This window comes from Cnephaeus nilssonii (genome assembly GCF_951640355.1).
Source record: "Cnephaeus nilssonii genome assembly, chromosome: 14".
NCBI lineage: Eukaryota > Metazoa > Chordata > Mammalia > Chiroptera > Vespertilionidae > Cnephaeus > Cnephaeus nilssonii.
The window spans coordinates 7479862-7507431 of NC_137085.1; the positions used below are offsets into that span (position 1 = coordinate 7479862).

The 27570-nt window shown below is 41.3% G+C and overlaps 1 protein-coding gene across 13 annotated transcripts in view; it reads left to right on the plus strand.

Annotated features, from left to right (window-relative positions):
- The window catches only part of MAPKAP1 (MAPK associated protein 1), a 193517-nt gene that overhangs the window by 80355 nt on the left and 85592 nt on the right, over window positions 1-27570 (plus strand). For 11 of the 13 annotated variants that reach the window (XM_079789779.1, XM_079789782.1, XM_079789780.1 and 8 more), the window contains 2 exons: window positions 3003-3179; window positions 16850-16959. In XM_079789779.1, the coding sequence (XP_079645905.1) occupies window positions 3003-3179; window positions 16850-16959 (287 nt within the window). The remainder of the gene's footprint in view (window positions 1-3002; window positions 3180-16849; window positions 16960-27570) is intronic. The other 2 variants (XM_079789776.1, XM_079789777.1) reach the window with 1 other exon arrangement.

Sequence of the window (27570 nt, forward strand, 5' to 3'; positions counted from 1 at the left end):
TTTCTAATTTGTAAGAAAACACACTTAATAATGTGACTTAGATGATGTGAAGATTCATTGAGCTTATGTGTCTAAACCACTGTGCACAATACCTGGCACTTAGCACGCAATAAATGTAGCTAATGATACTAATGGTTATTGTACTACTAGAGACCTGGCACATGAAATTTGTGCACAGGTATGGTCTCTAGGCCTGGCCTTCGATCAGGGCCATCTTCCCCAACTGCCCGCAGCCAGCCCCGCCCCCCGCTGTCACCCACCCCCGGTTCCCCATTCGCCATTGGGTGATAGGTGCCTGATGGCCAGGGGAAGGGACCGAGAGGTCGGCTGTTCCCGTCCCCACCGTGGGTGGCCATCAGGCAATCGGAGCCTGCCGGCCGGGAAAAGACACCAAAGAGGTGGTAAGTGCGCCTCCTAGTGATTGGTCCAGCGGTCATTCTGGTCGTTCTGCCGTTAGGGTCCATTTGCATATTACCCTTTTATTATATAGGATTACTAATTTGGAGTCTTGAAGCAGTTTTAGAAGTCAAAATACCACAGTAGCTTTTTCATTAATCATTCCTGTATAAAGGCACAGAAGAAACAATATGCCCATACTCAAAATATGGAATTTCAGTCTTTTTTTTTTTTTTTTCCTCCCCCTTAGGCATTCAATTAAGAGGTTTTAGGGGCTGGGCTGGAGCACTGTTTGCTGCTAAACTTTACTGGTAAACCAGAAAAGACTTCCTGTAGTTTTGTATAATACAGAGTGAGTCGTTCATTCTTCTCCTTGCTGGGTTCCCAGTGCTCGGGTCCTGCAGCAGCACTGGGCAGGCACTATGCAAATGTTTTTTTGAAACAGTAAGTGATTTCACACCTTGTATTTAGAACTGGGGAGAATAACAGCACTTGGCCATGAGTCTTTTGGCTCTCAGATCTCAGCCTGTGACATTTGTTGAGTTTGTTTTGAGGGGATTTGTGGGCCTCCCATGACAATCAAAGCAGAATTCTTCTGATACCAATGCTTGGCTTTCTGCTTTGATCAATAGGCTTATTATTTGCCCTTGAAACCTCTGTGATGCTGGGGAATCACAGGCATTCCTCAGGATAATTTACACGGCAATAAATAATCTGTGCTGTCCACTGCTTGCTTCATCAGTGTCTGCCGTGGTCATAAAACCCCGGAGGCTCAGTGGCCCCAAGGCTGGATCACAGTGGACATGTTAACTCCAGCTACAGATGTGTGCACATAGAACTCAGTTTCATTGTTGTTTTCTGGTGAATATGCATCCACACAGTTTATCTTTAAGGATTGACATAACTGTCAAAGTTATTTTCCATCTGACTTTTTATAGTTATCATACCTTTTTTTTTTAAACCTGCGTTCTATGCTCAGCACTGTATATTATCTCATCTAATCCTCACAACCACCCCTGAGTTAGGCGATTATACCCTTTTTATAGAAGTCGAAACTGAAACTCAAGGAGGTGAAGCTTATTCTCTGAAACCACATAGCCCATGAGTGATGGAGCTAGGGTTGAACTCAAGTCTTCCTGGACACAAAGCTCATAGGTCCTCCACTAGGACATTTTCTTCATCTAAATGGCTTTCTTCTGCTTCTGCACATGTTTTGTGTGTGTTAATAACCTCTTGCAAAGATCTGTAAGTTTCCCATACCATTCAGAGATGAATTTTAAATTAACAGCATTGCAAATACATGAAATTTATAGTGACAAACATAGCCAGATTACTTTCTTGTTATCCATCCATTTAGCAGATTTACAGTTCCCATTAATTTTAATCTGTCCTTATTACCTGTTTTATATAATAAATATCTCTTAATCGTGACAGACTGAGTATAGATCACCTGAAGTAGGCTCTCTCTCAGTAAGCAGAATTGCGGCAAAAGATTTGTGAATTAATTGGGAAAATTGCAAATCAGGTAGTCAGTGAAATAATTCATTGTCACATCCAATCAATAAACTTTGTAAATCAACTCATTTAATTCAAAAAATGATCTATATAGATCAAGCAACCAATTAAACAATTAGCATACACTTTGCAATTAATTAATTTAAGCATCAATCATATAATTAAAACTCCAAATTTAAGCTGCAGAATTTAGAAACCCACTGCCTTTCAAACTATTAGGTTCATGCTTCTGAATACTAGCAGATTTGCAGTTTCACAGTTCAACTTTGGAGCAGGGTATCTAAAGTGTTTTAAGTTGATTTCAGTTTCAAATTGTCTTTATGTTGATAGAGTTTCCCACCCTTTTCCAGCAAATTGACTTTTTAATTCCCCAAAGAAGGAGAAAGAGATGCGTGTTGATTACAAACTGGGAGAGGCTAGAAACTGGGATTACTGACTGGACATTCTAGGGAAGTGAGAAAAGTCCATAAGCAGTTGGTCAGGATAAATCAGGTCATTTGCTTTACTCTGTTAAGTATCCTTGGTGTTTGGAATCAGGTCCTGCCAAGTGAGGCTGATTTTCTTCAGAGAAAGGAGAACTGTATTGATTGTCTTTGTTACTTCTTGAGCTAGAGCAGATATTTTCTTAATCCTAACCATAAATCAAAGTCCACCGATTTCCCCCAAATCATTTTTTCTCTCTTACAGTTTGTGTATCTCTTTTATGATATTTACTTTATTTACAATTATTTTATAACTAATATAGTGCTTACTTTTCCCACCTGCTATATTGTAAGCTTCGTTGAGGACTGTTGCTAAATCTCATCTTTGATCTAAGGGGTTCTGTGTCCTATTTACAACAAGTGCTCAGTATTTGTTGGAAGAATAGAGGAGGGTGAAGGCTCTTGTTTCACATTGGTTTTTCCCCCTTTGCACTGTCGTGTATTTTCTCCTTATCAAATGAAGTGGGATTTGGGGGATCCAAATATAACTGCAGGCCTTGGGGTAAAGGACAGCAGTTTCCCAAGTTTGCTTGCTGCACATCAGGGCCTCTGGTCGCCGAGTTCCTTTTTCAGCTTGGTTTTCACTCACCTTTTTGGTTTTCCTTTCAGTGACAATGTCAGTGCCTACTGCCTGCATATTGCTGAGGATGATGGGGAGGTTGACACAGATTTCCCCCCACTGGATTCCAATGAGCCCATTCATAAGTTTGGCTTCAGTACTTTGGCCCTGGTTGAAAAGTATTCATCTCCTGGTCTGACATCCAAAGAGTCACTCTTTGTTCGAATGTGAGTATTGACTCTGTTGCTTATCTCAGTATCTCATCTCTGCCTTTGGTGTAATTTTGGATTTGATTTTGTTCATGAAATGAATATTTGGTATCTGTAGAGTCCACATGTAATGATTACTTCCAGAGAGATGTTGGGGACAACATTCACATTGCATTCCATGCCTCTGCGCCTACATTAAATACAGACTGCTTTGTAGTAGCAAATTGTATTAGGCCGATCTCTGAATGTCCCACCCATGAACTAGGCCTCTGGACAGATTGGGGCGCTTTGGAGCCTGTGAAGCAAAAATTCTCTTCAAACTGAATGAAAATGTGCATCACAGCCACTTCTCTCTTGTGACTTAACATACTGCCTTTTCTCACCAACTTTGTTCAGATCCAATTTGATGTTTCCTCTTGGTGGCCTTCCTTTATTTATTTACTTATTTATTTATTATACATTTTATTGGTTAAAAGGTTAACAGCTATTGTTTAGTTAAATCTATTCCATTGAAAAAGTTGAATGAGCCGGATTATAAGTTATAGAATAACAAAAAAGATTTTAAATTTTATAATACAATTTAATATTACAAAATAGCTATATTATGCACATATATAAACATAAAAATGGATAAATCAATACTCCGTGAAAAGGCAGAAAATGAAAAGAAAACTTCATGTATTTCCTCTTCTAGTTATATCCGTTTTGACTCATTATGGTTTCAGAATTCAGAAAAACCAGAATTCATAAATTCACTTTATCTTCTCATTTTGTCTCTGAGACTTGGCTCTTTCAAATTGAGAGGAGCGCACCTTCTTCGTTTTGGCAGCTCTAAAATAAGATCTTCTGACTTGTTTTCAGATGTAGCAGTGTTATTTGAAACATATTTGGTATTTGTCAAGTCCTGTAGTGTTCTGCCACCTGTTCCTGATTTTTGTGTTCTCTGGGTGACTTGTAACGTCATCCCTGTCATCTCCTCCTGCACATCACCACTTACTGCAAAGACTGGTGAGCTCTCCAGGACGTTTTTTTTAAATCAAATTTTTACTAGAAGAAATACGCAGTCTTGAACCCTCATGAACACTGTTATGGGAAGGATCTTGTACATTAGGTGAATATATCTGAGATAAAGAATTAAACATCTTTGTATAAAAGTCTGGCTTAGTTTTCTCATTTTCCAAATTTTGTTCATCAGCTTGTTCAGACCCAACTGGCAGTCTCTGATTGGTGTCAGATATTATGTGCATTGCTTCATGGCTATCTGGAGAAGGATCTATTAAAGTCTTCCTTTTCTTTGATTTGGATGTCATTTTACTTCTTCTTTTGACCTGGCACTCTCCTTTCATCACTTCTGCAAAGGGGATATCACTTCTTTTATTAAAAGTTATGCTTTGCTTCAGATTCTTATGTGGTCCCATTTGGTTACCAGAATCAGAATCTGCTTCATTAGCAACATGTTTTAAACCTGATTCTAAGGAGAGAGATGTCTGTGAAGAATCTGTTAACTGAAAAATAGGTTTGTTTTTACATTTCGTTGGTGGCCTTCCTTTAGACTGAGCAGAGGTTCTTACCCTTGCCTGCCTGTGCCTTTGGCGGTCTGGTAAAGCTTATAAAAGCCCTTCTCAGAAAAGTGTTTGTGAATGCAGAAAGTAACATTCACATGACTACACAAGGATTTCTTGTATTTAACCCTTTGCACTCACTTGTTTTTTTCTCGATTTCTTTATTCTAATGCTAACCGTGTCGAGTCACACTCGACATCCGAGTGCAAAAGGTTAAAGTTATCAACTGTTAAATTTGTGATAGAATAATAATATGTATGGGGTTGTTAATACATTGAGTAACAAGATGCAGTAACTCCTGAAATTTGGTTTCAAAGGAGTGATTGAGTGTGATATTGGAGACATCTGCACCAACTGGAATGTGCTATCTTTTTATCTATGATTTCTGTTCATGACGACTCACCAGCACTGCTAAAAACACTGTGATTTGTTGACTATAATGCAAGGAAATGTTAAATAGCTAGTGAAAATAAAAATGTAATTTTTATTCATTCAAGTCTACGGAGCACCTGTCTCTTACCCATAGGTCCCCATTGTTAGGGGAAAACCAGCAGTATTTTCTCAGCGCAGCTTAAGCTTTTTAGCCAAGGTGGCTAAAGACAGTCCTCCTGGCCATCTCCTGGGAACAATAGCGATCCCTTTGGCACCCCCTGCTGTTAGTAACCAGCAAATTCACTCTTCAAAAGAGTGCTTTAGAGGACTTTTCTACCTGTCTCTTTAAAACATATTGCCTTTGTTCCAGGATTTTACTAAAAATAGGGTTATGCTAGCTATGATATATGAGTATTTTGTGTCTTTCTATCCTTGAGCAAAAAATGGATACCTGGGTCCCTGTGGGTGAGCTGAGGTGACTCTTCAAGCTTTTATAATTGCCATTTCATTTCTACTGTGAAGTCATGTTGAGTGTACATAACAGCAAATATGTTCCTTCTTTTTACTTTTCAGAGGCACTAAAACAACAACCTTAAAGAATATTTAAAGTAATTTAAAAGCTATCTAATGATTCCTCATCCTAATACAACTACTTTCATTTTTGTACAGTCATTTTCATGTGTATATACATACAGAGTTTCAGTTCTAGCATACACATACACACACACACACATATATAGTTATTTTTACTTAACATTATATTACAAATATTTCAATATCTGTTCTTAATTCCTGCATTCTACATTTATTATGTGCCAAGGATCTAGACATAGACAACCCCTATGCTCATGGAGCTTATGCTCTAGTGGGAAGATAGTTGTCAAATCATTAATATGTGATGAGCACGAAAACAGAATGGATGTAGTGGATGCCTGTCATAGGCTGTTTAGATTGTTTTCTTGTTTTGCTTTTAAGTGATTCTGTGATAGTCCTTTTTTATATCTACTTTCTTTCTGTTGAATAACTTCCTTAGGATAATTTCTTTGTCAGAGTAGAAACCTCTTTAGACTCTCACTTGGTGTCAATTTACAGTGCAACCAATAGAAATCACAGAGCCGCCTTTTGAGCCTTACCATCACAAGGTTTCATTAGGAGATTTTTCTTTTTGCTTTAAAAGATGTATACCACTGTATTTCAGTAGTTTTCCACTTGCATTGATATTACCTCTTGATTACATAAAAGAATTGTTCTCATTAACACATAATTTTTATACATAGATGTTAACATATGATCATAGCAGTGTTTTAAACCGAAAGTCCTTTTTAAAACAATAGCTTTTAAATCAATGATTTTTAGTAGAGTAGGGTTGGGAGTGGAATGAATATACCTTCCCAGGAGAAGTGTTTCACTATGCACCCCACCTTCCAGGGAATGGAGGGAGTGGGGGAAAGGCAGAGAATAACAATAACTGCTTTAAACTTAATACTCTTCCCCCCCCCCCCCCCCCCCCCCGCCGAGTTACTCCCATTCCTGCACTTTCACTCCCAAACATTCATACCAGTCAATCCTTTTTCTACTTTTAAAGTTCAGGAGAGTTTATTCGACCTGTCCTGAGTGTTTCTGAAAACACGAGATAAAGCAGAATCTTTATATGTGAGCATTTAGAATAAAAGTGTCACTGAATTTTGTTTCTTTTTCTGTTGTCTGAGGAAATAGTGCAGATTACTGACCATTTGCCCTGTGTATATTTTATTGATTCAGCAACCTCCCATTCACCTTTCTGGCCTATAGTCTTTAAGTTAGAAATTTTTCTCCTGCAAATGCAGGACAGAGCAGACTTTCAGGAGTCGCCAAGGATGTGTCCAAACTCAGAGAGTGAAGTCCCAGCAAAATAAGTGAAGCCATTGCTCCTTCTCTTCATTTCCCCCCTTTCCTCCTGGCATCTTTCTCCCAGTGGGAAATGGGCAGGAAGTATATAAACAGGAGTCCCTCGATTGCTGACTGCTAGCTACTCTGAGCTTTAAGGGAAGAAAAGTCAAAACCAATAAAATGGACAGGATCCCCCTAGATCAGAAGTCAGTAAGAGCAATTAAACTGCCCTCATATGTATGTGTTTTACTTAAAATGTTTATTATATCAGATGGACATGGGAAAGGAACTCTTCTAACCAAGACTGCAGAGCAAATAGAATCCAGTCAGGATTTTGCTCTTTCGGAAAGGGACCACTGAGTGGACAGATGGTGGTAGCACAAGAACCGGGCTGCCTCGGGCAGTGTGGCCCAGAGGGCTCCCGGAGACTGCCTTGGCATCTCTGGCTCTGCCTAAAGGCGAAGCTCGGGTGCCTTTTAAAGAGGCGAGTCCTAGATTCCTTGCTCTTTCCTGTATGAGGGGTTTTCAAAAGGGTGGGTCGTTTTCCTATAACTTCTTGACTAGATCTCCAGTACAACCCAAATGACCAGACCTTTATGAAAGGATATCATTAGTTTGAAGCCTCTCCACTATTATGTGATTTGCTTTGTGGTCTGGAGAGAACAAAAGAAAAGAAAAACAGAAGAGGAAAATTAGTATTTTTGCACACACACGATTCTGTAAATCCACGAGCCATTATCTGATTTATTGCTTATAAGCACCTCTTTTTTTAAACGTATGACAGAGGGTCCCTGGTTTATGATGATTCCACTTAAGATTTTTTTGACTACCTGGCTGCTGTGGCTCAGTGGTTGAGATCGACCTATGAACCAGGAGGTCATAGTTCAATTCCCAGTCAGGGCACATGCCCAAGTTACAGGCTGAACCCAGTATGAGGCAGCCGATCGGTGATTCTCTCTTATCATTGATGTTTCTCTCTGTCTTCCTCCCTTCCTCTCTCTGAAACCAATAAAAACATTTTTTAAAAGATTTTTTGACTTTATGATGGTGTGAAAGCAACATACATTCAGTACACATTCAGTAGAAACCGTACTTCAGATTTTGAATTCGGATCTTTTCCCAGGCTAGTGGTGTACAATATGATAGCCTCTCGTGATATTGGGCAGCAGCAGTGAACCTGAGCTCCCACTTGCGCACGCGATCACAAGGGTAAACAACCAGTACTCTACAATGTACTGCAGGCGTCCTCAAACTACGGCCCGCGGGCCACATGCGGGTGTTTTTGCCGTTTTGGTTTATTACTTCAAAATAAGATATGTGCAGTGTGCATAGGAATTTGTTCATAGTTTTTTTTTTAAACTATAGTCCGGCCCTCCAACGGTCTGGGGGACAGTGAACTGGCCCCCTGTTTAAAAAGTTTGAGGACCCCTGATGTACTGTGTTACCTGTATTTTTTTTTTTTGTTATATTCTGCTCTGAGCACATTTAAGTTAGCCTAAGCTAAGCTCGGATGTTCGGTAGGTTAGGTGCATTAAATGCATTTTCAGCCCTGGCTGGGTAGCTCAGTTGGTTAGAGTGTCCTCCTGATACCAAGATAGTGTGTTTTATCTCCCGCCAGGGCATATACAAGATACAACCAGTGAATGCATAAGTAAGTGGAACAGAAAATCGATGTTTCTCTCTCTCTCTCTCTTGCTCTCTATTCCTCTCTCTCTAACATCAATAAATAAATACAAAAACAGCCCTAGCCGGTTTAGCTCAGTAGATAGAGCTTCGGCCTGCGGACTGAAGGGTCCCAGGTTCGATTCTGGTCAAGGGCACATGCCTGGGTTGTGGGCTCGATCCCCAGTTGCAGGGGGGTGGGTGGGCATGCAGGAGGCAGCTGATCAATGATTCTCTCTCATCATTGATGTTTCTATCTCTCTCTCCCTCTCCCTCTCTGAAATCAATAAAATAAATAAATAAATACAAAAACATTTAAATGCATTTTCAGCTTACGATGTTTGCAACTTACAAGAGGTTTATAGGCTTGTAACGCCATAAGTCAAAGAGCATCTATATAAGCTGCAGATCACAGACAGGTAGTTACTTACGCAAGGTCATCCAGTTTAGTAAGGGTCAGAGCTAAAATAGCATAAAGAATTTAAAAAAAAAAAAAGAGATGCCTGTATTCTTTGTAACCAGGCCTGACAATATGGGTATAAATTTTCCTTGTTATTTATTATTTGCTCATGTCATAGAGGACCAACTGTGTATTGTTTCTTTTCATTCTGTTGTATTAGTAAACATTTTCATTGTCCAGATTGTCCTCGTGTATGGAAATGAACATATGCAGCCTGTTTAATTTTGTATTTGTAAATCTGACTTGATTCCCTTTTTGGCAACAGCTACTGTCTAGAGAAAAGAAAAGATTTTTCTTTGTCTCTTTAAAGTGGCAGAAATATTGGAGCAAGTAATAAAGATGGAAAGCATTAATTACATACTTCTAAGAATTTAAAGGTCAGACAAGCTAAATGTGTATGTTTTACTCACTGGAATGTCTGCCTGCTGATAGTGTGCCAGGATTCACTTTGTTCCTCCAATAAAAGCACACATTTCAGATAGCCATCAACTTACTTTGGTTTCCAAAAATTATACCAGATTGTTGCTTTAGTTGCTATATATCTTAAAAGTTTAGGGCTCACATTTCTGACATTAATGTGATTTGTTTTATGATCCAACCCCTTTGGCCATGTTTGGGTACTATGTCTCATTTTGATTTCCTCTGTTCTCCCCTCAGCTTATGTTGGAGTCTGTCAGCTGCTGCTATGTACATGTCAGGCTAGTGACTTGTAATGTTTATTAATACAATGTCAGTCTTGCTGTTGAAAAAACTGTGATGCTTCTCAGAAGGTTGCGATAGAACGAAGCGTTTGATTTCCAGATCCTGTCTGCACTGCGTGGTGAATACATTCTCAGATGTTATGCAGTTCACTGACCTGACAGTTATGGAACCCCGCCTGGGACCCCATTTCAGCAGGACATATTTGAACAGAAACAGTTTGCAAAACTTTATACACTTAAACTCCTGCCAAGGCAAACTGTTAGCCACTTGAGTTTGTTATAAATACCCAGTGGCAGTGGTTGGAAGTAGCCCACGGTGTGTTTTATATTCTGAACTGAATGTGAATGTCTTTGCGGTTATATAGAGTAGTAAATAATTGAGTTTGATTAGGGAGAGGGACCTCATTATCCCCCACCTGTGCCCAGCTGGAAGGGGAGGGTCGAAATGAAGCCATTAGCTGTCTCTCTTACTGGCATCTCAAAGAGCTCAAATACATCTGTGTCTTATTTTCTTTTCTGGCACAATCAGTCGAGCAAGCTAAGCAGGCATGACCGGATTTGGCAAGTCCCAAGGACTCTGGCAAAGATACACAAGGAGAAGGCGGAGGGCAGTCATTTTGGCTTCTCACTGCCCATTAGTCTAGCGAGTTATGTTTTTGGAAAATGTCTGTTTTGAAAAAGAGTACTTTATCCAATGTCAAACATCACATACTCATACAATACGCTTTGATCTTTAAAAAAAAATTGTCATTGCGAGGGGAAACAAAATGTGGCATTCACACTAGTGTAAACTCTCTTTATGGATAAAGTAATACCCAATGGGCTTGCTTTAAAGCAGGCATGCTACAGTTATTGCAAAGCTTTCTCTTGCTCATATATTTTCATTTTCTGCCTTGAAGTGCTGGAGAATGAACATGCATGGAATTGGGACCAGAGCAGGCTGAGAACTAGAGGAGTGTGTCTTCATCTCTATTATGAACTGGTCAGGACTGGAGAATCGAATGCTACTCTTGGCATCCTTTTCCCACTTCCACAAACTGACACTGGCTCATAAAACCATGGCATTCTCCAAGGGCTTTTCAGTAGGAACCTTATAAGTCATATGGTTAGTCCAGAGTTGGGACATTTATAATCAAATTGAACTTGTTACAGGGAAGTTGAACTTTTCCATTGATTGCTCAGTGGTTCTGATCTGGAGGATATGCTCCCTGGAAGTCTCTTCTTCCCAAGCCCCCAGGACTGCCTTCTGGGCTGCAGAGAGGTTTAAAATCAAAGCTCTGGAGTCTGGCTGACCTGGGTCCAAGTCCTGACTCCTCCACTTATTAGCTGTGTAACTCCAGGCAAGTGTCCTAACCTTACCAAACCTTAATTTCCTCCTTTATAATAAAACTAGAGGCCCAATGCATGAAAATTCATGCATTGGAGGGGGGGGTTCCTTAGCCCGGCCTGCCCCCTCTCATAGTCCGGGAGCTCTCAGGGGCGGGAGGCGACGCCCCCATCGCACCTCTGCTACTGCCACTGCCAGCAGTGCAAGCCTTGGCCGGCCCTAGTTACCTGAGCCTTGGGCGGCCCTGGGTGGCTGGGCAGCTGCCATCCGAGGCTTGCCTGCGCCTCGGGCCAGCCCTGGGCATCGGGGGGCTGAGGGGACTGGGGGACTCCAGAGGCAGGTGCACTGAGTGGCCGGACCCACCTGGGGGTGAGCCTGGCCGTGCTGCGTGCCTGCCACCCTGGCGGGGCTGAGGGGACTGGGTGCTGCCATCTTTGAGGGTGTGGCAATCAATTAGCATATTCCTCCTTATTGGCTGTGGGTGCTGCCATCTTTGTGAGGGTGTGACAGTCAATTAGCATATTCCCTCTTTATTAGATAGGGTGGGGCTGATAACAGCACCTGCTTTTTCTGGGAAGATTAAATGAACAAAGCACATCCTCAGTAAATGTTGACTACTGTCATTGTCTCCTCATTATATGTCACTTCTTTGTAAATATAAAGAAGAGCCCATAGTTTATTATATTAACTTGCTTAGTAAGCATTTTTATATACAGGTATTGTGTTAGCTACTTTAGAAGTATTTAGCCCTCACACTAGTCTTATAGTCTAAAATTAATATATTTTGTAGATGAGGAAACTGAAAGTTAGAGAGATTATATCATTTACCCAAGGAAGGCAGAGCTAGGACTCCATAGCAGGCTCCATTGTAGAGCTTACTTCACTGCCTCCTGGTAAACCATCTTTCTGAGCATGGCGTAGAGCTAAATGATGACTGTGTTTTGAGACATCTCCACTAAGAAGCTTCTCTGACCCCCTCACCTCTACCCCCTGGGTTAAGTGCCCCTGTGCTTTTGCACTTCTCTGAGCTGGCTTCCATCTTTGTGCTCATCACACAGAACTATAATTCTTGGTTTGCTTCTTTTTCTCTCCCACTAGACTGTGCTAGTTGGGTTGGGAATCATATTATTGATTTCTGAATCCAAAATAGGGTCTTTAATAGATGAGTGACCACAGGTAAATTTCCTAATGCCTCCAGCCTTAGTTTCTATAAAATGGATATAATAATATTACCTATTTTAGGAGTGTATTAGTTAATGTAGATTTTTAAAGCTTAATACAGCATCTGGCACATGGTAATTGTTCAATAGATAGTAGCTGCTGCTATTATTGTTATAATTATTGAATAATATCTTGTGCTTTTCAGATCAAAAGGCTCTTAGTCTCATTGAATTTCTCTGCAGTACCACCATGATATTTTACTTCCATCATCCCCATCCAAAGCCAATGAGTTAAGCTGAGGTGGGACACACTGCTTCTCGTTTACTCTCTCAGAAAGGAAAACCTTGTCAATGGAGCCTAGAGTGCTCTCCTTTGAGCTTCAAGGGGGTTTTGATGCCGGGGCCAGAGAGAGGCTGCTTGCTGATAGTGCCCCTGCATATTGCCACCATGCTCAGCGAATTGCACATTTTAATGTCCCTGTGTTGCCGATTAAAAAGCTGTGAGGGTTTCCCTGGCCAATGTGGCTCAGTTGATTGGAGCGTCATCCATACACTGAAAAGTCACGGGTTCGATTTCCAGTCAGGGCACATACCCAGATTGTGGGTTCTATCCCCAGTTGAGGCATGCAGGATGCAAATGATCCATGTTTCTCTCTCCCACTCCCTAAAATCAACTAAAAAATAAATAGACAAAAAAACAACAACATAAAACTGTGAGGGTTCAGATCCATTCTCCCAAATAAGCAATCTCTCCTGAGGGGTTAGCGGATAGGGAACAAGTGGGCCTCTTCTCTTGGCGTGGTGACTTGGGACAAGGGGAACGTAAGAAAACACATTTATAAACTCCTTTTACTATTTGCCAGCCTTAGTGCCAGGTGCTTGGCATTCACCGACCGTTTTATCCTCCTGACAGTTCTGTGGGGAAGTGCCCTCCTCATTTCATGAATGCAGCTGAGGTTCCACATGTTGAGGCAATATTCGGTTAGCCATGGAACCAGGATTTGAACCAAAGGGATTTAACTCCCAGCCCATGTGTTTCCTCTCTAATATGTTGCCTTCCAACTTGGGTTCTGGTTCCAGCTCTCTCCCTGTAAATAAGCTTTTTAGATAAAGACCTGTGCCCCTGCTTCCCCTCTGTGCCCCATCACTTCTGGTTTAGTGCTTAGTAGAGAAATGCTTGTTGTGTTAGGTTAATGCTGGTATAAACACTTCCTGCTGGTAACTGGCTTTGCACTGGGACAGCGCTGAATTCCTCAAGTGAGAAATCTCTTTTTAAAACGCCCATACGTTTTTCAGTGGTTACGAGACTTGACAGGACCTAACTTTGAATTGACTGAAGCACTCCGGGCCGTTTAGTCAGCTCCCTGAAGTGGCGCTTCAGTCTACACCCAGCGCACGCAGCCCAGGGAGCTGCAGCCGGGCCGCTGCTTCTCGGTGGCAGTGCCCTGGGGTGCCCTGCGCCGGCAGAAACAGGCCGCCAACCACCAGAGGAGCAGGAGGAGGAGCAGTTTGAGTCGAGATCTGGGCTTGCGGCCCACCTGTCTGTCCATCGTCCGCCTGTCCATCTGCGGGCTAGCCTCCACCATCCCAGGTCACAACTCGGAGACTGGAATGCAGCGCCACGAGGAAGGGAGGCTGGAATGCACCCTACCACCTGCCACTAGCATTTCCCCTGAGATCCTGGTCTTCTCCACCTCAGGCCCAGGGCTCAGCATTGAATAAAAGCAGCCTTAAAAATGTATTTCAATAGACTTTTTAGAAAGCCCATAAAAAATCCTGGATGTGAAGAAATGAGGCATAAAACTCAGAATGTTTGGAAGTCAGGCTGAAAATTGTGGTAGCAAGTCTCCATATCCATTTATTAAATGGGAGCGGAACTTAACAGTTGCACCTGGCTGGGTTCTGAGAACCGCTTCCATTCTGTACTCTTGTGTGTGAGAACCATTTTACCCCCGTCAGTGCTGCACACTTGGAACAAGGTCCACAGTTGGCACCCACCTGAAGGGAGAGAAGGGTGGAGTGCGAGACTGACCCGAGGAAACTGGCATTGGGTCTGCCGAGCGTGCAGTGGCGGGTCACAGCCCCGCTCTCCTTTTAATGGGCACGTGTTTACCACAATGGAGCCCCCGAGGAAGATAGCGCGCACCCGAGAAGGCGCATTGCGAGCCGTGCGTGCCCCTTCCCTTCACTGTTGTTTTCATTTTCCTCTCGTGAACCTTGCTACCCTGGCTTCAGCACGGAGGCTGTAAAGGAAGATGGAGAGCCGAGTTACCTCAGAATGATCACTATCGTTAACATTCACGGGTGGTTCACTTATCATTCCTGACTGCACAGACATGGCAGCCGCTCGGAAGCGTCCGCAGGTGTAGCATGGTGATACATATTACATTGTGCCACAATGGATTTATGTATTCTGTAACAAAAGAAAAGTGTAATGAAAAAATACAGAAGGTAATCCTTTATTCCTCCACCACACAATTTATCAGTAATGCCTGTGGATGATAAGTGCCAGGGATTTCCTCGGCTTGCTTTAACCTTGTCACCCAGGTACGTTTTGGTAAAATGACAGAAAAATACAGACTAGGGATTTTCCCCCGCTCAAAAATCTTTTAAAAGGACACTTTTAATTTATGGAAGTTAGTCCAAACACAAGGCTTCCTTTTTGAGCTTTTAGTCTGCCTGTGCTGAGAAAGATAAACATATTGGTTTGAAATAATGCTATCAGCCAGCGGCAGATTAGGAGAGAATGTAAGCAATTTATAAGCAGACAAATCTAAAATAGTTGAGGTGGAACCCAGGTGGATGGAAGTCCGTGAGACCCAGCCCAGTGCAGTGTGTGAGTACCCGAGAACTTGTGTTCCCTTTTAGGCCCTACTCATCCATCGCCCAACATATTGTCACAGATGGAGCGCACCCTGGCTTGGGAGGAGAGAGCCGGGGAAGCAAGTCTGAACGCGGATGATTGGCATTCGTTCCAAACACACACTGGCCTAGCGCCAGAGCAAATACCCCCAAGTTTATAAATGCACAAGGCACTTTACATTTCAGTACTCTTGCCAAAGTATCACTTACTGCATCGCTCCCTAAATATAGTTTTTAAAAAAGAGCTATTTCTTATTTTGCTTTGATCAGTAAAATAAACTTTTAAAGATTGTTCTGGGATGGGGTCCAGCTTCTGAGGTAAAGAATGGCCACGGCTCAGGCATGATTCAGTAACAGAGTGTTCAGTAAAATTAGCTTGACAGTTCTCAGGCCTGCTGTTCGATAGCAAGAACTTGACCAAGTTAAAATGGATGATCATGCTGGCTAGACCCGCCTCGGCTTTTGCTTTTTAACAAATGGAATGTCAGGGATTAAACAGCAAGCCGTGCGGAGAGGAGGGGTGTGGAGATGTCTTTGTATTAGGGAAGCAAATTGGGTCCTTGGTTTGGAGATCAGCCCCTAGCCCCTGTGGCAAGCCAGCCACCTGGTTGGGTCCAAGCTAGGGTTAAGGCCCCTTCCAGCCGATCCTACCACCGGGAAGCTGTCCCCTGGCTTAGCTTGGGGCTTGGCTTTTGTTTCAGATTCCTTGTCAATAGGAAGTTCTGCCATGTTTTTTGGCCACGTGCCCCTTTGAGATTCTTGTGGGGAATGGGAATGCAACCAAACTCCTTGTGGCAATTCCCATGTTCCATAGTTGGAAACTTGGGTCCCATTTGTTACATGAGCTTCTTGGAATTGGCCCGTTTTGTCCCAGTGCCCAAGCGTAGTGAGGAGTATTTGTGATGCTAGCTGTTGCAATTACCATCTTAGCGAAGTTGTGTCTCAACAGAGGTGGGCTTCTGTTTTCAGGATACTTGTTCCTTACCAGTTTTTTCCTATCTAGATGTGACCCCCCCACACCCCCACCCCCCACCTAAGGTTTGATTGGCTACAGGCTTACAAGTAGTGATATGTTAGTATTTCGCCTTGTAATTATTTATGCTTCAGCTAATATTTTGTTTGACCTTTTAGGACTAGGTAGATTAAAACATTCCTACTGAAGTGTACGTAGAGTATATATTTTTAAAATATATAAATACAGGGTGTTTCTTTTACTGGCTAGTTAAGAAGAGCGTTTTCTTTTCCTTATTCTAAACGGCTTTGGGCTGTCAGATGCCCCCGCCCCCATACACACAAACACATACATGACATTTTTCCTCCAAGGCTCCATGAGCTTTAATATGATGGCAGTGTCTGCCTGCAGTGACATCTACTGACACAAGCCAAGTTTATCGTGTGTCAATCCTTGCTGCAGGATTTGGCTTGGGAGCCGGTATGAGTGACCCACACAGGCCAATTAGATTCAATTTGAGATAAATTAGAAAAACCTCCCATAACTCTGACCTCTCTTCCACTTGGGACTGTTCGTACCAGAATGCTTTCCTGTCTCTGTCTCTGTCTCTCTCTTATTAGAAGTAGATTTTTTCAACCTGTTTTTAAATAATTGACACTTTGATGTACACTTATTAAAACTTTCTTAAACACAGTGAAGACTGCAATACCATCCCTCTGGCTGAGTGTTGGTGATGATTTAATATTTGTCTTTTCCTACAGAAATGCTGCTCATGGATTCTCCCTTATTCAGGTGGACAACACAAAGGTCACCATGAAAGAAATCTTGCTAAAGGCAGTGAAGAGAAGAAAAGGATCTCAGAAAATTTCAGGTAGCATAGTTAAATTACACCCTGGCGATATAAGCTTAAAACCTTGGTTAAAAGTGCTTGGTGTGCATGCGTGTGCTTGCATGTGCATGTGTGTGTGATGGCTGACTTCTAGATGTTCCAGATATTGCTGCTAGAAAGTTTTGTTAGCAGGTCTACAGTAAACAAAGTGATTTATTTATTTATTTATTTATTTATTTATTTAGCTAGCTTAATCCTCACTGAAGGATATTTTTCCATTGATTTTTTTAGAGAGAGTGAAAAGGAGTGGGAAGAGACAGAGAGACACATCGATTGGTTGCCTCTCATATGCACCTTGACCAGGGCAGGGGATTGAACCTGCAACCGAGGCACATGCCCTTGACCAGAATAAACCGGGGACACTTCAGTCCACAGGTCAACGCTCTATCCACTGAGCCAAATCGGCACAAGCATGTCAAACTCGCATGCTTGGGCTAGGGCAACACAGTGATTTTTAAATTGCCCCTAAACCTAAAGAAGGTACTGGGTCAGTGGCATATATGAGAAGAATGTGTTCATATCAGTTATGAAGCTTTGTCATTAATGATTTGTGATAGATTACGACAAAGCTACTTGAGCTTACTATTAGTTGGTGTAAAACTGTCTTGAAAACCAAATCAGTCCTAAATTTGCAGTATTTCTTTTAATTTCATGTTTTCACATAATTTTCAGTGGGGGAAACTTTTAATTTGTAGTGCTTGCAGTATGAAATAAAAGGGAAAAATGCATTTTTACCAAATGAGGACAACTGCAAAAAAAATTTTTTTTAAAGATAAATCACTTGATTCACAGAAATGTCTGTTAATCTATAATTTCTCATTTCCCAACTTCATACAGAAATTAAGCTTATGGCATTAGCTCTGGTATTTAAAGGATATGGGGAAAATATTACCAATATAGAGAAAGAATTATTTTGAAAAATAGCTCAAAGATTTGTCAGACCACAGACATCTTTAATATAAATCAGCCTACATATGACATGTCAGGTATCTTAGCTTTGTAAGTAAATGAAACTTCTTACACACCTTTCGTTTCATCTTTTGGAAAGGAAAAACATCATTGTTCAGGTTGAAGAAAATAGTTTTGTGTTCTTTTTAAGGGGAGGCATATAATCTGTTCCAGACTTAATTAGCTATCTTTAGATGAAAGCTGAAGTTTTAATAAAAGTTAGAAGAGATAACACAGTGAAGGACACGGATGAGCTGTCTCAAGGCCATATTCCAGGGGAACGATAAGAGCTGTAAAAAATGGCAGAGGAGAGCAATTGAATGGAGCAATGAAAATCTGATTCTCATAAAAGAGAGAGAGAGAGAGATGCTGGTAGGGGCGGTTGTAGATGAGACCTGCTAGCGTCTGCAAGCAATTTGGATGCTTGCCAGGAGTCATTGTTCACCCTCGGCTGTGGCGGCTCCGTCCAGATGTGCCAACTGCACGTTTCGGCTTTTGCCAGCTGACTGCGCCGTTTGATAACCAGCTCTCTGGATGCCCATCACTGGCCGCAGAGATAGAATTAAATGATGATGATCTTCCCACAAGTTGGGAGAGGAAACAATGCATATAAATCTTGATTTCATCTCAGCATGAGAAGTCTTTATCCATCATCACTCATAATGAACAAGTCGTTAGCTGGGATGAATGGTGTTCTGGTTTTTCCAAACACCTCTTTTGTTCATTTTTTGGGTGACTTTTATCCGTTGCATGGGGGTCAAACCTCTTTGCATTTAGGGATGATTGAAGAGGCATACCCTCCCCTTCCCAGGGGAAAGGAGCTACTTTGGAGTTCTAGGTGCCAATCTAGTAGCATTTAAACAGCTCCAGATATTTAAAGTTATTTATTAAGCACTCATCTTCCTTTAGGGTCCTTATTTTTTCTCTTTTTTTTTTTATTCCTGAAATTTTTTTACATAACAGTGTATTTTGTGACAAATCTCTTATAGTCTAAGATAGCATTATTCTGAATTATCCAAGAGGAGGTAGAACTAATTTTTTAAACCTTCTTAATAGAAATTGTGCTGTCACAGATAGTCCATGAAACCTCTATGAACTTCCTGAGATACTGCTATCCCTCTGTCGCAGCCATCTCTGTCCAATTGGATAGTTATTTTTCTGCGTCCATCCCCAGCAGCCACGTTTATCATACACACATTTATTTTTGTTCACCTCCATATGCACGTCCCTGATATTTCCATCAGAGTCTTTGCCATATCCTTGGCCAAGAGTTAGGACTCGTTATCCGAAAAACAGTGACCTGCATTATTTATTCCTTTCATACTAGGGAAGTTGATTGATATATTTACATAAATTACTGTCCATTTTCTTCATCCAAAAAGCTTTTTAAAAATAAGAAGCCCTTTCTATTGCTTTATTAAGTCTGGCCTCATGAAATAGAAGGATCTGCAGTTTGCCCAAGAAGTTTATTTAACATCAAATTGGGAAAGGCAGGGTGTATTTTGTATTTTTGAACTTTGTATTGTGGAGTGGGCCTGTTTTGGAGGGTGATTAATGAAAAGACAAAAATCCTCTTGTCAGAGAGGCAAACACAAATACGTTTACTTAAAAAAGAGGAAAAAATTATGTTAAAGTTCACAGTTGGCTGTGAAGTACTTATTACTTACCCATTATGACACATGAACTTAGTTATGAACTTGGTGGCAGATGTCAGGTTAGCAATGCTCCTCAGAACTTCCTAAGCCTCTCGCACAATGACCTTCTCCGTCTTTGTAAGAAAGTGCCTGGCACCCCTGCATTAGAGAGCTCAGCCCTCTCTTCAGCAGCTTACACCTGTTTGAGTTCAGAAAAGCACTGGTCTCTTAGCTACCCTTTCCGAACTTCAGTGAGCGGGGAGACATACCACTTGAGATCACACGTGTGCCATGGGGAGTTGCCAGTTCTCACACTATTTGTTCATTAGGGGTTAGTTGCATTAGAACAGATTTCAGAAAGCCTATGACAGGCTGACAGTGAACTTCTGTGGCTTACCCACAAACCTTTAACTTCATCTTTCTTCCAGACTGACAACTCTCCTTTTAATAATAATGATAAATTGAAAACTATTTCATTATTAGATCAAGATGTAGGCCTCATGGTTCTCCTAATGTTTAAATACTCTGTTGCCCTTCCCTCTGGCACTCTCTCCCCAGTTTTCATTTGTAAAAAAATCAGGTGATAGATATTTGAGCAAAGAATTCTTCTTTGTTCAGGTAAATAGCTTTGTCAGTGGAAACCCACAGGGTTTTAAAATATTTTTGTTTTTTGGGGGGAGAATATCATTATAGACACTTGTAGTTGTTCTAAAATTTAAACTTGCATTATTTGTAATTATTTCATCAAGTCACAACTATTTATGAACACTGCAGGGTTTTTTCTATTAATATTAATGTACTGAACTGTAGTAAGCTTTTCACAGCATGTTCCAGTCAGTTCTCTGCTAAGGCCCATTTTTTAAATGTCTCTTTTAAAGTTTCTCTCCAGCTTTGCATTTTATTACTGACCTACTTGACATTTGGAATCTACCTATACTGGCAGAAAGTCCCCACAGTTTAAGAAAAAATGTAAATGGAGAATCCAATTTTAGAAGAATTAGCTGAAACCTCTTTACTAATTTTAACAGTTGGGTGGGTGTGTTTTTGACATAATGAAAAGTAGCCTGTCAAGTCCCCTGCTTTAGCTGGTAAAATATACTGACCTTTTATTTAGTGGGTAAAGGCCTTAGTTCATCAAGTTTTCCCTTTGTCAAGTTCATCCTCACAATCAGTGACCTTCTGAGCTTCTTAGTATTTTGTTGTTGTTTAAAAATGCTGTTTTCCTGCTGGAGCATGAGGCTGGATATGACAGACACTTGAGAAACTGAAGCAGATCCAATTTCAGTTCCCACATGGATGCAGAAATACTACATAGGTGTCTCTTGATCTACAAAAGAGAGAAGGCTTCAAAGTGGGATATTCTGAGCAGAGTCGTTTCTGCCCGCTCTATTTCAGTATTAGTTGTCATTATGAAGTGGGGTGTTGATCATCTGCTGCAAAGTTGAACCAGAAGCATCTTTTTTTTTTTTTTTACCCCTGTCCATTCTCTCCTTTTAATGTGAAAGGCAAAACTTTTCCTCTTGAAAAGTTCTTACAATGTTGTTAATAAGACTTATGATATTCATTCCTACTTCCCCTTACAAAATTTCACTTAGAATTTGAAACATAAGTGTTAGCTTTGTCATGTGGACTCCCTCTTAACATCTCTGTTTAGAGTCATAGACCACTTTACTGCTTGCTAATTTACTGTGTTTTCACAAGACCCCTAGGCTGTCACCAAAGACATAGTCTAGCCTAGGACTTCTCCAACATTCCCTAAAGCACTGCTAGGAGCAGAGAGGGGTTGTGAACATCTACCACAGGTGCAGGGCTCATGTCTGAGGGACAGACAGCTAATGATGACATCATTACGTTCTCAGTTTATCTTCGAAATTCATGTAAAATGTGCGTATTTATCCATAATGTATTTGTAGCTGTGTTGTACATTCACACATTGTGTGCTCCCATGTGCTGACCTGTGCCGGGTGCAGGGAGACAGTGGTGAGGCAGATCTACAAGGCCCTTGCTGAGGAGGACCTTACATTCTAGGAGGAGAATAATTATAAGGGGCTGAGAGAGAATAATAAGGTGCAGGAGCCTGTGGTCTAGTATAGGATGCTCAGGGAACTCCTCCCTGAGAAATTGACATTTACACTGTGACCTTCACATTTAAGCCAGGAAGAGTTGGGGAGGAGCAATGACCGTTAAAGCTCACTATATTTTAATATAAAAAGAACATTCCTTTGCAGTCGATTTACTTAACTCTCTTTCCCCCAACTTAAAAAAAAAAAAAAAGGTAGTAAAATTGATACTAGAATTCTTCCCTACGCTAACTCCCCACGTTATCTATTAGCAAATCCTACCAGCTTTACCTCCTGAGTATATCCTGAATCCATTCAGTCTTTTCCATCTCCATTGGATGAATCCAAATCCACATGTCTTCACCTGGACTGTTGAAATAGCACCCAGCTGGTTTTCCTGCCCCTGCTCTTGGCCCCCTCCAGCTCCTGCCTACACAGCAGCCAGAGAGATTTGTAAAAATATAAATCAGATCATATCTGCTCCAAACCCTTCAGTGAGTTCCCATTGCATTTAGAATAAAATCCAAACTGTGACCACTGAACTACACTGATGCCCAAAAAGAGTGTGACAGAGGAATACAGGCCAGGTGGGGATTCGGAGCCTGTAACCCATTAGAGCAGGGATCAGGGCCCCGTTCTAATAGACTGGCAGCAATAGGGTGAGTCTCTGACTCGCTCCCTGCAACACCTCACACAGAAGGCCTTACTTCATACCAGAGAGACCTAGGAAGTTGTATACAAATCAATTTGTTATTTATCAAGAAGGTTTAAAGAGGATTTGTGTGTCTTCCCCAAGGTCTCTTCCAATGGGGTAAAAGCAGATTATTGAGTGCCTTTGTGCACTTAAAGATATTACCTCATTTAATTTTCACAACACCCCTGGAAAGTAGATTTTATTATGCTTCTTTTACAGATGAGACTTTAGAAATGTTAAAAAGTGGGAAACAGTGTACACCTGAGAATTAAGGAACTATGATAACTATATGTGTAATCATATACAGTACTTAGCTCTCTGAGCCGCCCTTTCTTCAGCTCTAAGAGAAATTAAAGTTACCAAATTTCCACAGTAAGTAAATGGCAGATTCTAAATTGGAGCCCAGGCTTTTTTGACCTCAAAGCCCATACTCTTTTTATTGTACCATGTTGCTTATTAGAACCCTAATGGGAGAACAAATTTAAAATTCTGTAAACAGAAATGTTCATTGATTCTAAGATCTAAATGCACCAGGGAAGTGCAGCATTTAAAGGAACCCTGTGGTGAATCTGGATATAAAGCCAGGAATTCTTTTGTAATTGCACAGTTTGTCTGTATTGGTGTCAGTTTTAATGTTGTATGTCTAGCTTTCTTAAAGCAACATACACCTGTCCTGAGCTGCCCTATGGAAAGAGAAGCCCATATGTTTTAAATGGAGTAGGATTTTTAACCCTCTTCTAACCTGAAATGCTCTCCAAAGGCTACAATAAGGTAAAGAATCTGCCATCTGTAGGGTTGAAAAGAGTCCTGCTTCATGTGTAGTTGTAAAGACAGAAAATTCAGTAATACTTCGTCCATGAAAGTAGTTTGTGAACCAGAGACGTGTGGTTTTCTTATGGTGTAGCGGGTAATCCTTAAAAAAAAAAGATGAAGAAAAGGTACATAGGACTGTTTAAATGTTCTCTTTAAACAAACAAACAAACAGGAATTTCTGCAGAAAACTGCTCCTCCTCATGAAAGAACAAATAACTATGCTGATGCCACTCATGCTTGGGGCTGGGTGAGTAATAAAGACCTGATACTTGGTGTCCAGTGACCCAGTGGGAAAGTGATACAGTAAGTTAGGACTGCCAAAGGGTTTAAATGTATAACTCAGAGTGCCCCAGGCAAGACGCTGCAAGTTAAATATTCCTCCCTGCCTCCTCTCTCTCGGTTGATCCCACCTGTGCCTGCCTTGTCTGGAGTGCTCTGAGGCCCCTGATGGATCTTCTTGAGTAGAGAATAGAGCACGTTAAAGATGGCATTGCAGCCAACTGTTTTACCCAGAAAGCCTGGAAATTTAGAGAATTTATGTCAAGCAAAAATCTTTTGGAACCACTTTAGAGACCCAATTATTTTAGAAGGGTGTTATGAGCTCTCGCAAGCACCACATCAGAAAAACTTGAAATATATCCTTCGCCAAAACTACATTGACCAGCATTTACTCTTCCTGCTAGTCACTAATCCTCCAGAAGTTCCTTTTTCATCACAAAAGCTATGCATTCACTCCATGGGGGCAGTCACCGGAATAGATTAGGTTAAGAAAAGACAGAATGGAAGGAAGAGAAAAGACGTATTCCCGTGGGAGGCTATGTTGTGGTCTAGGAGGCGCGCACCTTTTGGAGTCAGAGGGCATTTCCCTGGGTCCACTAGGGACAGTCCCCGAGCACCACTAACTTAATAACAACTTGTCCGGATAAAAAACCACTACATTATATGTACATATTGATTATAAGCTGTATTATATGTACATTACATTATATGTACATATTGATTATAAGCTGTATCCTGTACATTATATGTACAGGATAAAAAACCACTACATTATATGTACATATTGATTATAAGCTGTATTATATGTACATTATATGTACATTACATTATATGTACATATTGATTATAAGCTGTATTATATGTACATTATATGTACATTACATTATATGTACATATTGATTATAAGCTGTATTATATGTACATTATATGTACACTACATTATATGTACATGTTGATTATAAGCTGTATCCTGATTTTAGAAATGTTAGAAAATGGGGGCAAGTATCCTAGAATAGGGAACGATCTGAGCCTGCCTTTTCTCAGCTGCAACGAGGGAGAGGTTGAGGTAGGAAAGGGCCACGTGTGCGGCTCTGAGGTCAGCAGTCACCATCCAGTGCTGCCTGCTCTGTGCCAGCCACTGTACTAGAAAACGGGTTCAGAAGAGGAGGCAGGAAATCTGGGAAGTCCACAAGTGGAAATACACAAGCTACTAAAGCAGCACAGATAGGGAATGCTTAAAACCACTGGGTGACGTGGGGACTGAGAAAAGATGCTCTGAAGAAAGTGATTTCTGTGGCAGGTTTTTGAAGATTAATTAGAACTTTGGCAGATGGGTGAGTGAGAAGAATTTCCAGACAGAGGTGTTTTGAGATGTAGTCACAAAACATAGACATTTCAAATTCCTAGAGCAGGAAGCGGGCGGAGGATAAGCTGCAGAAGCTAAGCAGGGGCCAGATCTGACCAGGCCAGCCTGATAGTGCACTCAGAAACAGAAGAGGCCCTGGCCGGTGTGGCTCATTCGGTTGGAGTATTGTCCCACCATACACCAAGAGGTGGCGGGTTTGGTTCCCGGTCAGGGCACATACCCTTGTTTCTCTCTCATAATTCTCTCTCTCTCTCTCTCTCTCTCTCTCTCTCTCTCTCTCTCTCTCTCTCTCTCTCTCTCTCTCCCCCCCTCTCCCCCTCTCCCTCTCCCTCTCCCTCTCCCTCTCCCTCTCCCTCTCCCTCTCCCTCTCCCTCTCTCTCTCTCTCCCTCCCTCTCCCTTTCCCTCTCCCTCTCCCTCCCTCCTCTCTCTCTCCTCTCTCTCTCTCTCTCTCTCTCTGAAATCAATTAAAAAACAACAACAAAAAAAACAGAAGAGGTGCATCCATTTGCTGGGGCTTATCATGCAGGAAGCACTGTGTAGGCACAAGAGGTTTTGTAGAGGCCAAGAAATGGTCCTTACCCTCAAGACACTAGTACTCTTTGGTTGGGAAGGACCAATAGGCAGTTACAAAACCATGCACATGATGAGTGGAAGTAAGTATAGGGATCTGGGTGCACATTGTGGGAGGGGAGCCCTAGTCTATTCTTAGGGAGTCAGGGAGGACTCTCCTGAGTAAATTACCTGGCTGATACCCGAAGAGAAGTAGAAACTGTCCAGATGCCAAGGGATGGGAAAGAGCCTTCAGGCTGAAGGAGCACAGTGGGAGAGCTTGATGCCTTCTGGAAACTGCATGTAGCTCGGTATAATAACGCAGTGGAGTAGGAGTTGGGAGGGTGGGGAATGATGAGGCTGAAGTGGTCATTTGGGACCAGATTTGGTTTGTAAACTGTGTTGAATTTGAACTTTATTCTGATGGCAGAGGGGAACCATTGAAAAGAGAGCAACACGGTCATAATTTCTAAGAAAACACCATCGGTGTTAAAAAATGGGTTAGAGGGCATAAAACCCGAGGCAGAGACACGGTGAGGAGCTCCTGAGGACTCTGTCCAACATACGCTGCACCCTGGACTGAGGCGTGGAGAGTGGGCGGTGCTCGGTTCAGGAAGCAGAGGGATGGACACATGGGAAGTGGCTTCTTTTATTAGAGCTACAGCACAGTTTGGGGGAATCAAAGCAGCTTGGAGTTGCCGCCAGTTCTCCTGGTGTTAATATTAAACAAGATAGAGGTAAAAGGTTCTTAAAGATTTTTAAAGTAAAATTAAATACTTGTTTGAAAAATAAAACATTTTGGAGGTGTGTGAAGTAAAAAGTAAAGCGGCTTCCTCTTGTAAATCCTTTGGGTTTTTGGTATTCCCATGCAGAGATACATATAAGCAGTAAGTTTTGTGGGGGCAGGATCCTGTTTTCTTATTTTCTAAAAATCACTCTATACCCAGCATCTAGCAGAGTGCCTGTCAAATAGAGGACAGTCAATAAATGGTAAATGAACTCATGAAAAATGTATCTGCATAAATGTTTTTATTAATGATTCCATGCAAGATATGTGTGATTTTGCATTCTTTTACTCAATATGTCATAAGCATTCTCTATTAGAGTGACCACTGCATTTTTATCATTCTAGTTAAATTTATTTTACTATGAGATTGCTTATCAGAGGTTTGCTTATTTAAAATGTTGAGAAAAATAAATTGCCCTTCAAAAAGTTTATACCCATTCTTTGACACTCGGAGATTATATGAGCATGCCTCTTTCCCACCCCCTTCCCAACCCTGGAAGTTATCAATCTTTAATTTTTGCCAAGCTGATGGTTAGTGGTTAATACCTAGTTTTAATTTGCATTTCTGGGTTTTGTGTTTTTTTAAATCTTTATTGTTCAGATTATTACAATTGTTCCTCTTTTTTCGCCCCATAGCTCCCCTCCACCCGGTTCCCACCCTACTCTCTGCCCTTACCCTCCCTCCCCACTGTCCTCACCCATAGGTGTACGGTTTTTGTCCAGTCTCTTCCCACACCCCCCAACCCCCACACCCCTTTCACCCTGAGAATTGTCAGTCCACTCCCTTTCTATGCCCCTGATTCTATTATACTCACCAGTTTATTCTGTTCATCAGATTTTTTATTGACTTGATTTTTAGATTCACTTGTTGATAGATATGTATTTGTTGTTCATAATTTTTATCTTTACTTTTTTCTTCTTCTTCCTCTTCTTAAAGAATACCTTTCAGCATTTCATATAATACTGGTTTGGTGGTGATGAACTCCTTTAGCTTTTTCTTATCTGTGAAGCTCTTTATCTGACCTTCAATTCTGAATGATAGCTTTGCTGGGTAGAGTAATCTTGGTTGTAGGTTCTTGCTATTCATCACTTTGAATATTTCTTGCCACTCCCGTCTGGCCTGCATAGTTTCTGTTGAGAAATCAGCTGACAATCATATGGGTACTCCCTTGTAGGTAACTAACTGTTTTTCTCTTGCTGCTTTTAATATTATCTCTTTGTCTTTTGCTCTTGGCATTTTAATTATGATGTGTCTTGGTGTGGTCCTCTTTGGATTCCTTTTGTTTGGGGTTCTCTGCGCTTCCTGGACTTGTAAGTCTATTTCTTTCTTTAAATAGGTTTTCAGTATCTTGCTCTCTCTCTTCTTCTGGCACCCCCATAATTCAGATGTTGGTACGCTTGAAGTTGTCCCAGAGGCTCCTTACACTATCTTCATATTTCTGGATTCTTTTTTCTTTTTGCT